Genomic DNA, 18,682 nt, shown 5'->3' on the forward strand with positions numbered 1-18,682 from the left:
ACTTTGATGCTCTTTAATTGAAGTTGACTTTATTTAGGCTTAGGAAAGTGCTTATCTAGAGCATTGTTTGATGTTCAAGCGGGGGGTGTTGCTTCTACTTCATTTAGATATGGACAAGTATTTAGACATTGTTTGGAGATTTGTGAGGTTCCATACAAGTACTTCTATGATCAATCTACTAGACACTTGCATTTTTTCAGTTATGCTTGGTTATTTACTGGTGTAGTGAATACCATTTTGATAGCCATGGATTTGTGCAAGTGTGATGGGTTGTATGCTAGTGTAGTGACTATCATCTTGGATAACTATGTAGTACATGGAATATAAACAATAATACTTGGTAACTTGGAAACATGTATGGATAATTGTACATTGGTAATGCATGGAGTGAAAATGACATGCTTGAATAGTTGAAAATGTATATTGGTCATTTCATATACTATGTTGGATCTTAGCTATGTCTAATTGGGCTCACTTGTGGCGTTTCAAGAGGGAGGTATATCACCACAATGAGATGAACTTAATGATTTAATTAGACTTCACCTAATATATTTAATTAAAATGGACTCTAATTTTGGTATCCCTAGCTCTTGCAATGGTGACCATTGCACCAGTAGTGAAAGATTTGAGTTTTGACACTAAGCCCAACCTAGCCAAATTTTCCCTATTTTTAGGCCTATATATTCGCTGCCCTGCCCCAGTCATTTCAGTTGGTTTTTTTAGGTGGAGAGAGAATCGAGATCCTCACTGGAGATACACTCAACAGCATGTTGTACATACCTGCTTCCTTCATTTCAACATTTGTTCATTGCAGATTTCTGTGTTCTGTTGTCTCTTTCTCTCTCCCTCTTCTCGCCATGTTCGTTTTCTTTTAGTTCAGTCATACACTTTCGCATACACTGCAGTCTGACATGGTATCAAAGCAATGTTGAAGGGCTGATTGATCGTGGGCAGATCTAAAGAGGAGATTTCAGTGTGACAAAAGTTTGTGTTTTCAGCATTTAAGGGCAAGCAGGTGGGCTGTCCATCGACACAAGCTTCAAACGATTTGTGAAGTGTGGGAACGGAGCGAAGTTGCTGTTTTTTTGTGGGTTTCTTCTCTTCTTGAAGGAGAAAAGACTGCATTTTCAGTTTTTGTGCAGATTTTGCATTTTCATCGCCTCCGGCGGTTGAAAAGGTTTCGGACGAGTGGTGGAAACCTTAGCAATTAGTGTTTTCGGAGCCAAAGGGGGCTGCTCTTGTTTTTGTGCAAGTAATTCAAGTAATAATGTCTTCTGAGCTTGACGTGGAGTTTCAGGCTACTATGGATTGTAAGGTCCCTATGTTACTGCCTCTTTCTCAAGATCAGAAGCTCAATGGGGAGAATTACTACATCTAGTGACTAATGATGCTTGCCATCTTGGAGTTCTATGATTTGCAAAGCTCGTAATCGAGGCCATAGGCTGTCCTACAACGCATGATGTCTCCAAGTTTTTTGCTAATGAGAAAGCTGAGTTGGTGAAGGTACAAGCACATTGAAACAAACTGAATGCCCGCATGCGATCGTTCCTATTTCTCTCTTGCACTTCGGCCATGACAGCCCAAATAAAGCATTTGACCATTGCTTTGGAGATATGGCTAGAATTGGATGAGTTGTACAATCAGATGACCGTGATAAAGCAAATGTCTCTGAAGGTACAGACATGAACGTTAAGCCCATCCAAGTCAGCTTCCATGCTAGAGCATGTCAATAAGTTTTAGTAATTGTAGATGTGTGTCCAAAGTGCAGGGAAGGTGGTTACCACAAAGTACATGGGAATACCTCTTGTTTCAGATTTACCACCCTAGTTTAGTGCATTTTACTCCGCTTTGTTTGCTTTAGGACAAACTAGCACCCTTAAGTGAAAAGACTGGATTCCGATGGTCTTGGATAAGGAGGAACAGACATAACACTCCCAAGACAAATGCGTTGATAGGTTAGTCTTCTCAATAGAAGGGGAACAATAAAACAACAACAAGAAGGATGCGAAGACCAAGCAAGACAAAGCCAAGGAGTCTACTTGTCACATTTGTGGCAAGATAAGTCATTGAAAGAAGCCCCGATAAGGACAAGAAGGATACCAAGAAGAAGAAATCTATGAAGGACTCTTAAGTGGTAGTTGCTTCTTATTAGCCGTCTTTCTCCATTTGGAGGTGATTGAGCATTCGACACTAATGGCTATTGATGCAACGATGATGGCCCCACAGCCTCGTGAGTGGATTGTGGATAGTGGTGCTTCCCACCACATGATTCCTTCTATAGATGGTATTGCCCGTCTGCATCTAATGCATAGGCAAATTCTCATTGGTGAGAGTTCTTCAATCCCTATGGAAAAGGTGATATGCAAGTGATTTTGGATGAGCAAGATAATGCTTATAGCTCGCAATCACAGGGATACATGCTTTATGATCTTGTTCAACGGGAGGTCTACCTAAGTCAAGATGTTCGGTTTATGGAGTCTCTAGATCGTCCGAGTGATAGGTGGACATGTGAACCAATGCCTTTGGAGCCTATGTCTCTTGAGACTCCACCATCAATGGAGAAGGAGATTGCTTCACCATTGCATTGACCCATTGAGTTGACACCAATGGATGTTCTAGAGATTTCAATGAGAAGCCCGCAAGGGCCAAACTATGAAGAGACTTTTAGTCCTATTGCAAATATGGCAATTGTACAAACTGTCATTGCATTAGCTGCATCCAAAGATTGGAATCTATATTAGATGGATATAAAGAATGCTTTTTTGAATTGTAACTTAATGGAAGAAGTCTATGGATCAGCCGAAAGGATATGTACGTGTTGAATATCCATCTTATGTGTGCATATTGAAGAAAGCATTGTATGAATTGAAACAAGCCCCACGGGCATGGAATGCAAAAATCAGCTCATTCTTACAGAATCTTGGATTTTAGATGGGTAAAGATGATCATTGCTTGTTTACTAAGAAGACATAGAATGGCTATGTGATTTTAGTATTGGCCTCCTTCTCGTTGGGCACATGATACACTTCGTGATGCAGTGATTGAGGGTGTGTCTAAGGAGTGATAGCCGCAGGATGGCCCATGGTGATCTTGGAGAAACTAGACACATTCCACTGACATTGTTTGTACTAACTATTATTTAATGTCTCATGCCATATAGGCCAAGGAGCCCATCTCCGTGAAGGAGGCTTTGTAGTCATACTATTGGAAGAAGGCCATGGAGCAAGAGTTGGAGACTATTGAGTAGAATGATACTTTGGATCTTGTGCCTCAACCCATTCATAGGAAGATAATTTAGTCAAGTGGGTCTTTAAGACCAAGTACCATATTGATGGCAGTGGAAAAGCACAAGGCGTGACTTGTTGCTAAGGGTTTTGTTCAGTGGCTAGGAGTGGATTTCCATGATACGTTTGTCCCTACAACTCGAATGGATACTAGTAGGGCCATTCTCACCTTAGCTAGCCATAGGCGATGGCCAATTTATCTTGATGCGAAAACTGCATTCCTTAATAGAGATTTGAAGGAGGAGATCTATGTTGAGCAGCCTCCTAGCTTTTCCTCATGTAATGGCAAAGTTTATAGGTTTAAGAACACCCTTTTTGGCCTCAAATAGACTCTATGTGCTTAGGATGAGAAGGTAGACTTGTTTCTCCAAGTAAAGTTAGTGTGTCAGGGTTCCTTTGCTGATCCCTCATTGTATGTCCACACCTCAGTTGCCAGAGGGCACACGTTGTTTGTTCTTTATATTGATGATCTCATTTTGATAGGTGACGATGCCCAAAAAGTCAAATATACAAAGGAGGCACTACATGAGATGTTCTGGATGACGAAGATGGACTTTCTCCACTTCTTTCTAAGTCATGAGATTTGGTAGACTCTGAGGGGGATTTTCATCTCCCAGTAGCGGTATGTATATGAGCTTTTGACCACTTTTCAGATTGAAGGGTGTAAGGCTATTTGTACTCCCATGGATGTATACTAGAAGGTAGCGACTGCTGCTGTTGCTGCCGGTGATCAGCTTCCATCATCTACATCAGGTTCGTTTTGTGTTTCTAGCACTTTTCTTCACCAGACTTTGCTCCAATTGGTGGTAACTGCACTTGGGATCCATCTCCAATTAGCAATACACATTGACATCTCCCTCAACCCGCTCCCACGAGAGCCACCAACTATTGGACAGCTTTGCCCTTGAGCATCTTGTACTTTCGTTCATTTACAATATTAATTCATTCACTTTAGAGTTCTCTTTCTTCTCTATCTGTGTTTGTCTTTTTGCGTTTTACATTTTGTGTTTTGATTTTTGTGTTTTGCATTTTGCATTTAGGGTTTGGGTTTTGCATGTCACTATCTGAGGTCTTTGTGTTTCGGTCATGACCATAATTTCTACCTTTCCTCAATGCAAACCCTAGCATATCTTCACATGGTGTCAAAGTTGAAGCTCTTATAAAGAGTATCCTGCATATATTACGGAGGGTTGGTTTTGTACAAGATACACGAACAATATATAACTGATTCATAATGTCTCGAACACCTTCTCAAGATCACACAATGTCTCATCAAGCTTCTCCATCATTGGAGGCCATGAGGAGGCATTATGGACTTGACAATGAAGACGACACCCCATCTTTACCTTCACCTTCTTTTACTTCTCCTATTCTAGATTTTAGTCTCACAATAGAGGAGTTTGAAGAGTACTTGCACATTATGTATAGTTGAGCTTACACCACTCCTACCAGCTTTGCTACTTCATCTGATCTAGTTGGTGAGGCTGGCCACCTCTTTGATCATGGAGGACATACGGCATTTGGAACGGTTGGCGATCCATCTTCTTCACCTCAGCCAACCCAATTTCAAGCTCATACAACCCCTTGAGTCATATGAATCAAAACCCTCTCCTGTTTTTCCTTTTGATGCGCAAGATGCGGATCATTTTCAGTATGTAAACTTCAATAGAGGGGGCTCTTGAAGTAAACATTCTTCCTCAGGTATATGTATATCTTCTATTTCATTTGAGCAAGTAAACCACTCTTCTCAAATCCCTGCCATCCCACCCTCTTCTAATCCACACAGATTATTTATCTTCTTTATTCCAAAACCTTGGATTACACTCCACCTTTGCATCCAGCACACTAGGAGTTGGATCCTCTATCTCTACTCCTAGCACTCTCTTTCTCCACACCATCTTCTACCTACCTTCACTTCACTATCCCTTTGCATCCTGGTACATCGTTAGGGGAAATGCCACCCTTTAACACTGTGCCTTCCACATACCCATAAGTGAGCACTTCTTTTCACCCTGGGATGACTGTGATGGGCATCCCCCTCACTACCCGCGAACACTCACATCCCCACTTATTGACCTTTTAGAGGTAGGGATTCCCATCATGTGCTTATGATACGTTGTCATACACTCAATGGGCCGCTCCTATGCAGGGATTTCCATGTGATGGGCATCCCACTCCCTACCCGCGAACACTCACATCCCCACTTATTGACCTTTTAGAGGTAGGGATTCCCATCATGTGCTTATGATGCGTTGTCATACACTCCATGGGCCGCTCCTATGCAGGGATTTCCATGTGTTCCACGTATTTCTCTCTCCTCCATGGGCTACTCATACAGTCACCATGCCCATGCCTGGGCAATCGATGCCCACATTTGGATCCATTGTGCACACTTCTCATATTTATGATGGACACTTTAGGATTAATTCCCATGTATACTGCACTCAACCACCGTATCCACCTTTCCCCTCCTACAATACTACCACTCGTGTTGCTACAGCCAAGAATGCCTTCATGGATAAGACTCATTTTAACAAGTCCAATTTTACCACTTGATCGGACTTCATGCAACAAGTGCTTAAATCTCAAGAACTTTGGGATCTTGTTGTTGGTCTAGAGCCAATATCAGATCCTCGATTAGCTCACCTTAAGCACATTTGTCAATGGAGAGCCCGCAATACCACAGCCAATATTGATTTAATTTAGGGGTTATTCCTTCAGTTCCATTCTCAATTACAGCATTTTTCCCTCACATCTGAGCATTGGAAACCATAGTCTTGACTAAATTACATTCAAGTATATCACTACTTGCAGTTGCTATACGGTCTGTATAATGCTTAAGATCTTGAGATTACAAAAAAACTCATGCCTACTGATTGTGTCATACCGTATTTTAAAAGTTACAAAATGCAACCAGATCCAATTCTTTCAGCTGTTCATAAAGGCATTCCTGGGCTTATGCTATGTGTTGTACTATGTGGGTCCACTTGCAAAGTGGTCTGTGAACATGTATTGCTTTCTCTGTTTACTTCAGCATGTAGCCTTTTTCTCTCAACGTGCTCTAAAGGGCAAAGGTATTCTTCAACAATTAATGATGCCTGTAGCTCTCCATGACAGGTTATAAGGGTCAAGTGGTCCTTACATGCCAGAGAAGAAATAATATTTGAACTATCACAACATTTGAAAGGAAGCACCACTCAAGAAATTCTGGCAACTGTGCGAAGGGGTACAAGAGAGATGATAAGTGAGCAAGAAGCAGTTCGTGATCGCATATTTACTGTCCAGGATGCTATGCATAATACAGTGCGATCTGTTTTACAGGTGCGTATGGGTGGCATGGATTTGATTGCAGTATGTGTAGATGCATCATGCTGGATGAATCCTCTCTCTTGCTTTTAAATGGGCCGAAGGGCTGTTTTACTGGTTATCATGATGCAAGATTTTGCCAAGAGGAGAGGGCATATCATGTTCTCTACAAGTCACTGCAATATTTTTATACACAGCAAAATATGCTTTTGACTGGGGATTTATCCTTTTACAGAACAATTATGGGACACTTGGAATATTAGAAAAGCAGGGGAGGATCATTTTTGACCTGTCATTGAAACTTGAACTTTGGTTGTGGTCAAGTCAGTGAATGTTAACATGTCCACTTCATATTCACATACCTAGTAAGTTTAGCAACACTATATGCACACAGATTTCAACAGGCACTCATGCACTCATGACTTTGATGGGCTTCAGGGTGTTTGTGGCTGCATGGAAGTGGCAGTGGGAGTCCAACTTTCAGGATAAAGGATGACAATTGAACCAGTTACAATACTAGGCAGGGGATCTCGATCTTGTTCTTGTATAAACATCTTGTAACCACCTTGCTTGAAATATAAAGTCAGGGATCAAGGACTGAGGGCTAGGTGAGACTCCAAGTAATAATGTCCTGCTATCCCACTGCAGTTAGTATCTCTTGTGATGCAGCTCATTGTATCTGGGGGCAGTTTGTATAGTATATGGACTAATGCAGTATTATTTATGCTGGTCCTCTTCATCCATTTAGTTTTTGTTCTTATGCTTGTGCTTAGGGAAAAGTTGTATTAAGTTATTAAAAAAGATAAACTAGCACAACTAGCATCTATTAGTGTGTACAAGGAGGTTGTGGCTCTCCTACTAGCTTAAACTATTCAACATGTCATGCTCCTTGGGAACATCCTCTGGGAGATGATGACATGGATCATCATGTAGTTGTGTGGATTACTTGTTGCTAGTACTAGGAGTTTAGGTCACCTAGCCCCTTGCATATCTTCATGGCTTTGTGGATAGCAACTCAGGTGTCCCTTGATCGATCAGGGCTGAGGTAGTGACTTTGGGTGTCTATGGATCTCTGGAAGTAGAGTCCCTTGCATGGATTACTGCTGGGGGTTGGGGTCACCTAGCCTCGCGAGCTTTCTGTATAACACTGAATGTTCCTTGATCGATCAGGGCTGAGTTAGTGAATCTTGGTATCTATGGATCTCTTGAAGGTAGAGTCCGGAGCATCTTTGGTCACAGAATGCTGAACCCAACTCAGGAGGCCAAATCTGTCCTAGAAAAGGCAATGGTAGGGGCCTTATATCTTATAGTAGACAAGAAGTTTGTGTGTGTACTTGTACTTTGTCTTATAGCTCCCCCATTTGACATCTCTAATGTTATGTCCTTCCACGCCTCTCTAGAGTATGCCCTATGAGAGACAGAGAGAGATGACATCCACCTCGCCTTGGAGAGAGAGGTTTGTGAGGATGAGGTTATGGATTTCTTTTTGCATTTGCCTATGTGTAAAAGTCCTAGCTGGGATGGCCTCACCAATGAATTCTTTTAGACTTATGCCACTCATTTGGTGAAAATCTTGACCACCGTGTGTCAACAGGTTTGGGAAATGGGGGTTATGTCTGCATTATGGAAGGACAGAGTTAATTCATTCCAAAAGTGCCCTCTTTGTCAATGTTCAAACATTGGAGACCAATCTCCTTAACAGGGCCAAGTTGTAAAATTTTCTCAAAGTATTGGTCAACTGCCTCCACAAGCATCTCCCTGGCATTGTGCATCCCCAGTAGTATGGACTTATCAAGGGTCAAAACATCTTGCATAATGTGTTGAATGTGCATATGGGTATTGACTATGCCAAGCATTCTAATTAGGAGGTGGTACTACTCCAGCTGGAGCTTTGATTATCCGGATGGGTCTTTTGTTGTAGAACTTATGCAGATTATGGGATTTGGTCTATGTATGTCTCATCTAATATACACTATCAATACTGATGCTTTCTCACAAGTTATGTTGAACAGTGGTGTCATTGATCCCTTTACTGTTGCATACTCAGTCAGGTAGGGCTGCCCTTTGAGTCCATTGTTCTTTGCTTTGGCAACCCATCCGGTCCTCACCATGTTATCCTGCACGGTAGTTTCATACGTGTAGTACGATACATTTAGTATGTGAATATGTACAATATAAAACATACACAAAATATTTAAGAATGAAATACATTATTTTGTACGTTCATTAAAAAAATACATATAAAATTATACATAAAATCAGCATATACACATATAAAATGTGCAACCCAAAGATAGATCATGGAAAGCACAAAGTTTCATGGATTAGAGTTTAGAAAACAATTGCAAGGCCATATAAGAGTTAAAACTAGAGTCATGTAACATGTTCTATTGAGTACTCCAACAAGATACAAAAGGGCATCTGCCATGGCACATGCCATCATTCAATGCTCATAAAAGGAATCAAAATGACAAAATATAAAACTCAAGCCAAAGACTGAGGACTACTACTTATGTAGATGCCCAGTGTACTACAAGATCTGAGGGTGCTTCCATTGTTTGTTTAGAGAGGGATTTGAGCCACTACCTAGGGTTATGGATTTCCCAGATCAGTCTCTTCTTACTAGAGCTACACCACTACAGAGAGCACCTCTTACGGACCTAGCAGCAGAGACACAGAACCACACACCAGCATGCACTCACAGAGTTCTACAGCATCGACCACTCCCTCTACTACTACAGAGCCTCAACCGATAGCCCCACCACGGGGGACCACCCTAGAAAGAGCCACGGAGAGATGCAGAGCCCTCACCCATGCCCATCTGGTCATGCCCTTGTAGAGGCATCATCTGCAGATACAAAGGATACTACACCATCACCACTAGACCCTACCTCGCCACTGCAACCTCTCTATGCTAGATAGACCCATGAGAGATATCTTAGGATGAGAGTGCCTCTTGAGCAATTCCACATGTATCTAGCTTAGACATCATTTTATACTCATCAGCTATGTATTTTTCACTATTTATTTTCCATTTAGTTAGTCATAGCATTAGATGACAGCTATTTTGGGACATGAGAAATTCCCTGGCTTTTCAGATGTAACATTTTGGTCTCATAGGCAGATTTGGCCTTTGTAGATGTTAATATAACTTTCTTTCTTTCTTTCTCTCTTCTTGTAACGTCGGTCAATTATATAATCAATTCTGTTGCATAAACTACATTTTGGTGGCCTGCTTTTATCTTTACTAGAAAATGCACTTGTGATCATTTTTGTGTCATTGCCTCGATGTTCCTGTCCATAAGAATGGGGACCATTTTGATATCCTACTTTGAGTGTGGTAACACTCCTTAAAAGTCTTCTTCCTTGGGCAAATTGTTGAGAAGTACAACCTTCTCATCATCATTATCTAGACAGCTTTGAAGTGTGATAAGTGATTGGAAAAGAAGGCTCAGACAATCTATATGTTGTTTGAGGATTTCTATTGGATTGTAGGGACCACTAAAAGGTTGCATTTGACAAAATAACTTTGAGTTATTTATATCTTCCCCAAATGTAGTATCAAGGTTTTTATGTTGAGATCAAGAGATAAAGAAGATTATTTGCGAGACCAAACCCTATGATTATGAAATGGCTCTCATTTATTTCCATCAGTTTTGATGGAGTCTTGGATTCCCCGGAACTTCTTCTGATTCTTCTATTGAAACCACCTTCCATGTCCCTTCTCACAAGTTGGATACTATTCTTCCAGATTGCAAAGCCAATGCCTGAGAATTTTTCAATGGTGATTTCATATTGTGAAATGTGGAAGGAAGATGGCATTTTGCTTATGATAAACAAAGACAGAAAAAGGGTGGATGATGTGGATATGGTGGCAGGTTTGGTGTGTGTGCTGCAGCTTAAGACAACAGCACTCCAAGTCGACAGGTGGTGCTGAAGCAGAAGCAACTTTGCTGGGACAGACAGTTCTGCAGAAGCATTAGAGGTGGCAAAAAGGGCTGAGCAAGGCAGCATCAGGGCAGTGCTTCAGAACTGGGTGGCAACCTGACTGGTTGTACAGGTGGTACTGGGACAACAGTAGGATTGTTGGTGGTGTTGCAGCAGAGTGAGACGCCTGACTGTTGGGTGACTGGTGCTTCAGAGTAAGGAGGCTTCTGATGTTGAGAGGAATGCAGGGACTGAAGGGTTGCGGACAACTGCAAAACACAGTAGATCCATGGACGACGAGCAGTCCGGCACAACACTGCAGCCACTAGAGACGTCGACCAGTAGAGGAGAGGGATGTAGACACCAAAACATAGTTGCTGAACAATGTTGGAAGGGGGTAGGCAGAAGGCTCAGTGAAAACAGAGCAGCCTAGATGTGGGCAACAACTGCGAGGACTGGACAGACGCATGCACACACATACACATGTGCGCGTGCACACATGTTTGACATAGCTCATTAGTTCATATAAAAGTGAAACTAAAGTGCAATTCCACCATCAAGGATGCCAATGTAGAAGACATGGCAAGGTCAAGGGTAAATGCTGCAAGGAGTGAGATTGCCACTCGAGATTTGAGGGTGAGCAATGGAAGCACGTGATGCTCCACTTGTTGAGATTATAGGGAACATGCTACACAAATGCATGGGTTTTTGCTGGAAAGATGCCCATAATTGCATGTTGCATCTATCCAAATGCCCAAATCAGAAAACACAATGCTATCCAAGGGGAATGCAATAAGGGGATGCTTATGCAACAGTTTTTCATTTTGAACTGTACCCTTCTAGGGGAATTGTTTACTTGTCCAAGTATCCTGTTACAATATAAAAATTCAATGCATGGAGAGGTATAAAGCAGAAAGGGATGTTGAAGTCAAACACAAAGAAGACAAGCCAAAAGGTGCATGTACTATGTGGGGAAAGAAACCCCCCTCTCAAACCATGGATGTCAATACCAAAGGAGGAGATGAAGGTGTTGAGGTATTGAGAACACAATGCCGATGTAGAAGATGGAAGAAGAAGTACCTCAGTGGAAGAGTTGTGCCGGAGAATCAACTACTATGGTAGCATCTATTGAGCCACCTAATATTAGGGTTTGCACTCAATTATAATCGTCCTACATTAACCCCTAATTAAGTCTCCTTAAAATAGCCCCAAAAATCAATTTATGAAAATTTATAAAAATAAATGGCTTATTTTTGGCAGTAGGACAAATGCACCACCCATCCTACAAAAATATGAGTTTGTGTTAGTGAATCCTTAATCCTTGATCATTCCCTTATCACATCAGCCAGTCAGCCTTCAGCACTCTCACCCTCTCACTGCTGCCTGCACCCCTTCCAGAGGACAGCACCAGTTTGTGGATAATCTTTAGAGTGCTGCCCATCTGTCCATGAATTCTACACAAGCAGGCAACCTGATTTGGACCCTTCCACTCCTGCTGCTTCATCATGATCTGGCTATCCTGCTGTCTACATCTTCGTACAATCCATGCGACCTGTTCCAGATCTTTTGTTGCTGCATTTGCTGAGTCTTGTGGCCACCCAGCTGTCCGAGGTCATCTCATCTCTAACATTCCTCCTCATCAGCCGCACTATGTTTTGCTGTTGTGACAGCCCTGAGCATCTAGACATCATCCATGAGTTGTTATCATTTGCAGTTTGTCGTAATGCTGCCCCAGATTTGTTTTGACCTCAGGCAGGCTGCCTTGCTGTTTGTGGAGACTGCTGCCTCCACACAGAGTCCTGACATCATGGTTAGGTGAGCTACATTTGCCTTTTGCTGCCCCACTGCTGTCGCCATCATTTGACATCATCAAACATTCACAGACTGCTGCTGTGGCATTTCAGGATCCATCTCAAGTGCGACACACTCCAACATCATCTTCAAATATATTTGCCCTAGTCTTAGAGACATGGAGGTTTGAGGCCCCTTGATTGTATCATCTTCATTCTCATTGATTCATCATCATTCACCATTCTATAGATTGTGTTCTCTGCATTGTCGTACCAGCTACAAACAACCCCAATCTCAAAAATAATATATCACACAATCACTCAAATCAGCAGCTCAAAGGGTTCAATGCTCATAAAACATAGAAATACAACCCAAGGTAGCTCAAGGCTACATACAAAACCACACTCTTAGGCCATAATAGAGTGGAGCACGGTGTACAAGGGCATGGGGGACCAATGTAAAAGTCACTTAGGAATGAAATGGATGTCTCTGACACCAGGAGGGAAGCTCTTAGGAAGAGGCATCACATGAGGTACTATGGACACAAAACGACTCTCATCCTTGGAAATAATAGCACCCTCATGCTCATGGTCTTCATCCAAGTATACAACACTCTTGACCTATGGCTTGCAAATCAATAGCATCAACATTGCAATCCTCTCCAACTACGCCAAGAATGTGGGCAAGTAGAAGTGCTTATTGATCTATCAGGGATGCCTCAACTTTGGAGCTACGTCGATCCCATGCAAGTCACCACCTTTGTCTTCTGCCACAAATTGGCTATCGAGCATCTCCCACACCTACACAAATCCTACGTGAATGATGGTGGGCCTTCAATGTGAGTAATCGAAGTAGCCTTCAGATCTTCTTCCTCAACACTCCAAGCACATTGTTTGTATGTTGGAGTATCTTGCTGCAACATCCACCTCTCTCATAAATCTTCTCCCCCTCCTTATCCACAGCCTACTGCCTCTTTATATAGGCATTTCCCAAGTCATCAAAAAGCATTGTTGCCTTCCGAACATGTAGGACAAACTCATAACATCCCTCTTGCCCCCCCCCCCCCCCCGCCCCCAAAATAAAAAACAAACAAACAAAACAAAAACAAGCTTTCTAATTTATTAAAGCAACCATGTTTGGCTTTGCTTCCTTCATTCTAGCCATCTTGGGCTTTGCTTTTTGCTTGGCCAAATTTTGAAGCATTTTGAAGCAAAATTGTAGTTTCAAAAAGCTTCATTTACTTAATACATTTAAGCTATATAAAAAGGATAATTAAAAAGTCTAAGCCCCCCTTCACATGCTTGAAGGTCCTTGAGGCTTTTAGCCTTTGTTCACATGAACTTGAGATCTCATTATCAAGAAGAGCACACCTTTACTTCGTCATCTTTGCAAATCTAATCAATTTAGGCTGCCATGATGACACCTCAGAAGGTGAAGTAAAACCTCTACGTCACATGCTCATTCCAATGATTTTACTTTTGGTACATCATTATCAGTCAATCAAAAGCAATAGTCACAATGTTTACTCCCACCCATTTCACAACTTCCATCTTCTTCTACTATATACACTCAATCATCTATTTCACAATTCACCATATTTGGGGGTACCACACCATTAGACACATATCCCATAGGTCTAAATCCTATCCCTAAACCATAATAAGTGATTAGTTAGTGGCCATGTAAGAATCATAATGACCGCCGATATGCTAAGTATAAACGTGTGGACCCATCTAACCAGGTAGTCTATCATCAATGTTGGCACATGTTGAGCTTTCTGTCTTAACACTTCCCCTCAAACTCAACTATATCTCTGCAACTCCAAGCTTCGAAATTTTTGAAGCTCCTCTGCACCCAATCTATTTGATTCAATCCCTCTTGCAAGCATATGTTCTCTCAAAAAATGGTAATGCACCTCGATGTGTTTTTTCCTAAAGAGTTTGACTTATGACCCAGATATTAAGAGGATAGAGAGCCTACTATGTTTGAGGAGGATCTGCAGAGGATGTTTGGTGTCGTGCTATGTAGAATGAGCTTCCATCAAGTGTGATTAAACTTGGGAGTTGGTTCTGCTTTGAGCCAAGCAAAAGGTGATTGGTGTAAAGTGGGTCTATAAGACCAAGTACCTCATTGATGGCACCTTGGATATGTGAGAGGCTTAGAGGATCGAAGCTCAGTTGAGAGTGCAGTAGATAGTGTGTAGAGTGAAGCACGACACCCAATACAATAGACTGAAAGAGTATAAGCTGAAAATACAAAGTACAACCCTTAAACCTTAGGGTTGTAGGGGGTATTCACACCCGAACATGATAAGTGCTCGTAAGTGTGTAACATAAGCACATACGACAGATGAGAATAAGTCTAGGGTAAAAAACCTCTCGTACCGAGAGTAAAAAGTGCCCCAGTGTCCTATTGATCACCCACACTCCTCTATGAGCGTAGACATGAGTGAAACCCAAAAAACCCCCCTAGAGTGAAGAGTGATCAAAAGTACAAGGATCATCCGCCACGAAAGGAGATCAAATTTAAAGCATTGCGAAATGCTTCAAATTTGTCACAAGGAAGAGCTTTGGTGAAGATGTCTGCCATATTACTGGTGGTAGGACAATATACAAGGCTGATATCACCTGCATGTAGCCTCTCCCTGACAAAGTGATAATGTATCTCAATGTGTTCCGTGTGTGCATGAAACACTAGGTTCTGTGCCATTGCAATGGCACTCTTACTGTCAGTGAACAAAGGAGTAGGCTCCATAACAGACACATCCAGATCAGCTAGCAAGCGTCTAATCCATACACATTCAATTGTTATAGTGAAAGCTGCCTTGTATTCAGCTTCACACGACGATGTGGCAACAGTGGATTGTTTCTTGCTAAGCCAAGATATGCAAGATGAGCCAAGAAAGAAACAATTGCCACTAGTGGAGTGACATGAATCATAATCACCAGCCCAATCATAATCACTTTACGCATGTAACTACAATGGTCCCCCCTTGGCATAAAGCAATCCAAGAGATCTAGTACCTTGCAGGTAACGAAAGACATGCTTAACAGCTTGCCAATGTGACATGAGTGGTTGATGCATATATCTGCTGAGGGCTGAAACTGCAAATAGTATGTCCGGCCTAGTGTTGCATAGGTAAATAAGACATCCAAGTGTTGGAGCATATGTGTGTATATCAAACAAATCATTGTCATCTTGTAATGACAGCTTTAATCCAAGTTCCATTGGTGTACAGACTCTGGCTTGCAATCCTATAAGCCAAACTTCTCAAAAAGTTTACCAATGTATCTTGACTGTGATAAACCAATACCTCTAGCATCATGTATGAATTGAATGCCCAAGTAATAATGCAAAGACCCCAAGTCTCATATCTCAAAAGTTTGCTGCAAATTTTGTTTAAATGCTGAAATCTGATCAGCATGTGTCCCTATAAGCAAAAGGTCATCAACATATAGACAAATGATCAACATAGATCTCCCCTCTTTACATACGTAAAGGTAGACTCAGATGAGCTGTTTACAAACCTTTGGCTTAGTAAAAAGGCATCAATCTTTGCATACCAACTCTAGGAGCTTGTTTCAAGCCATATAAAGCCTTTTTCAGCTTGCAAACGAAGTGTTCGGATCCCTCAACTGCAAAACCAATGGGCTGCTATACATATACTTCTTCATGAAGTTCCCCATGTAAAAATGCAGTTTTAGTACCTAACTGATGCACAGTCCATCCATAATGGGCAGGCAAAGCAACCATAGACCTGATGGTAGTCATTCAAGAGGTAGGAGCAAATGTCTCCTCATAGTCAATGCCTTTTTCCTGTGCATAGCCCTTAGCTACAAGCCTTGCCTTATATTTGTCAATGGATCCATCTGCATTCCTTTTTAGCTTGTAGAAGGCATAACATTCTTTAATGCTTTGGTGGGGCATCTGTTTAAAACATGGCAAGCACACATTACGGCTTCCATCCAAAAACTATGTGGCAAGCTCTTTGCTTTCAGCATACATCTAGCCATCTCCATGAGTGACTGATTCTTCCTCTCTGCAACCCCATTCTCTTGTGGAGTATAAGCAGTAGTGAACTGATGAAAAATGCCCTTCTGCTTCAAAAAAGAATTCAGCATAGAGGATATATATTTCCCCTCTTGGTCCGAACAAAGAGTCTTTATTTTACAGCTAGATTGGTTCTCAGCAAAGTGCTACAAAAGCCAAAAATGCATCATACACTTCTGACTTCTAACCACAGAAGAGACCTAGCAGAAGCGAGTAAAGTCATCAATAAAAGTCACAAAATAGTAACATCCACCTAATGACTTTGTCTGCGTAGGGCCACATACATCTGAATGCACTAACTGTAACCTAGTTGTGGCTCTAAAAGCAACATCACGGGAAATAAAAAACCGATGCATTTTTCCCAAAATATTTCATTCGCACAAGTGCTCAGGAGGACTCTCCAAAAGAGATAATCCATCTAGCATCTGTGTACACTGTAAGAGCATCAAGCTACCACATTTCACATGCCCCATGCGAGCATGCCATAACTCTGCATGTAACATAGCAGGAATAAGAGTGGATGCTAAGTATATTGATTGATCAACTGAAAGAGCATCCAACTCATATAATCCATGATATAAAGTGCCAGTCAAGACCAAAGTCATGTGTTCCTTATCTCTTACCATGCATTTGTCATCATCAAAGGTGACCTGCAATCCACAACGTATCAAAGAAGAAATAGAGAGCAAATTCTTCTTTATGCGTGGCACAAACAAAGCATCCTGTAGGTGGAGAATAGAGCCATCAATGGTTGTGAGCATAATCTCCCCAATACCTCTAATAGGGTATGATGCATTGTTGGCACACTATACAGACTTGCCAAATGGAGCTGCACCAAAAGAAGCAAATAAATCTCTGCAAAATGTGATGTGCCTAGAAGCACCATTGTCAAAAAACCAAGTGTCTGCATCCTTAATAGAGCTAAATGCCCTATCAGCCCAAGAAAAGTCATAACTGCATGTGTAAAAGCAGTAGTCCTTGTCTGCAACAAAGGACGCTGACTCAATAGCAGTGGAAGGAGTATCAAAGCAGACATCCCTGACTCCTTTTTCTTCTCCTTGTGGCGATGCACTTTCTACACTCAGTAATGTAATGGCCTAGCTTCTTGCAATAATGGTATTTGCCCTTCTTGGCCTATGTGTCCCCCTTGTTTTTTATTACCCTGTGAAGTGCTTGAAGCCCCAGAGCTCTACAGAGCATTCTTTACTTAGTTACCCTTGCCCTTTTGTCGTGCCATAAAAGCCTGCTCAGAGGCTATGACATCCACACCACTGTTTCTTCTTGTTTGCTCCTCCTCTAGAAGCAAACCGACTAACTAAAGAAAAGTAATCAGCTGTGGGGCAATCCTCATGGTGAGGTATAGAGCGGTATGAAAAGCCAAGTACAAAGGAGGTAATAAGCTCAATGTAGTAGATATGAGCTGTGCATCTAAGTAGTACTCATCGACATTCATAAGCTCCTCACGCAAGTCTTGAATTTTGTTCAGGTGATCCTACATAGAATCACCCTCGTCCATTTTCAATTTCTCAAGCTCTTTCTTTAAGAAAGAGATGCGGGTCTCATTCTTACCAGCAAATATCTGCTCCAAAGTTAGCCAAGTTTCTCATGAAGAAGCTACAGACCGAATGTGAGGGATGATGGACTGCTGAACTGCCAATGCAATCAGGGACAAAGCCTGTGCATCCCGTGTATCCCATGCTTTTTGAGTTGTTGATCTTTGGGGAAGTGGCTGAAGTGGAGCAGGTTGAACAGGCTGAGGTGCCCATTGTCCATGTCCTCCTGGAGGAGTAGCAAGAGCCACAACTCCAAGCCTAACTTCTTCTCTACTGACATAGTTCCAAAGATTTTTCGCAACCAGCACATTCTTCATCATGAAGGACCAAAGTGAGTAGTTGTTACCATCCAATCTGTCCTCCTTGGATACATAGGTAAATACATTCCCTCCCTGATTTGCCATGATAATCAATGCCAAAAGAAGCAAAAGAGCAATGTCCAAGCTGGACCAACCTAGAAATCTCAAAATTTCTAGAAATTACAGCAAATAGCTTGCTGCAATTAGTACACTGATGTACACTCTGTTTGAACTGTCTGTAGTGCATGCAATCCAAGGTGCATTCAATGTTCAGCAACGCTGTATGAGCAAAAAGCCCAAAATTTCTTCCCCCAAAATTATCAAAAACAGTCTATTTCAGACTGAGACGGTAATACATCTGCCAATGTCTTCACAAAGCCCAAAAGCCCCAAAATTTCACAAAATCTCTGTGTGAAATGTGTCCCAGACACTTGCAAATGCAGACATATGCTGCCCAAGCACAATGCTTTCT

At 41.7% G+C, this 18,682-nt stretch overlaps 1 protein-coding gene across 3 annotated transcripts in view; it reads left to right on the top strand.

Moving 5' to 3' along the window:
- The window catches only part of LOC148030050 (uncharacterized), a 171,137-nt gene that overhangs the window by 119,294 nt on the left and 33,161 nt on the right, over positions 1-18,682 (top strand). For 2 of the 3 annotated variants that reach the window (XM_087686324.1, XM_087686325.1), the window contains exon 6: positions 6,402-6,605. The exons of the other annotated variant lie outside the window; for it this stretch is intronic. In XM_087686324.1, coding sequence (XP_087542450.1) covers positions 6,402-6,605 — 204 coding nt within the window. The remainder of the gene's footprint in view (positions 1-6,401; positions 6,606-18,682) is intronic. 3 annotated transcript variants of the gene reach the window in all.

This window comes from Lygodium microphyllum, chromosome 10 (genome assembly GCF_053477565.2).
Source record: "Lygodium microphyllum isolate KBCC chromosome 10, Lygodium_microphyllum_v1.1.10, whole genome shotgun sequence".
In the NCBI taxonomy this organism is placed as follows: Eukaryota; Viridiplantae; Streptophyta; class Polypodiopsida; order Schizaeales; family Lygodiaceae; genus Lygodium; species Lygodium microphyllum.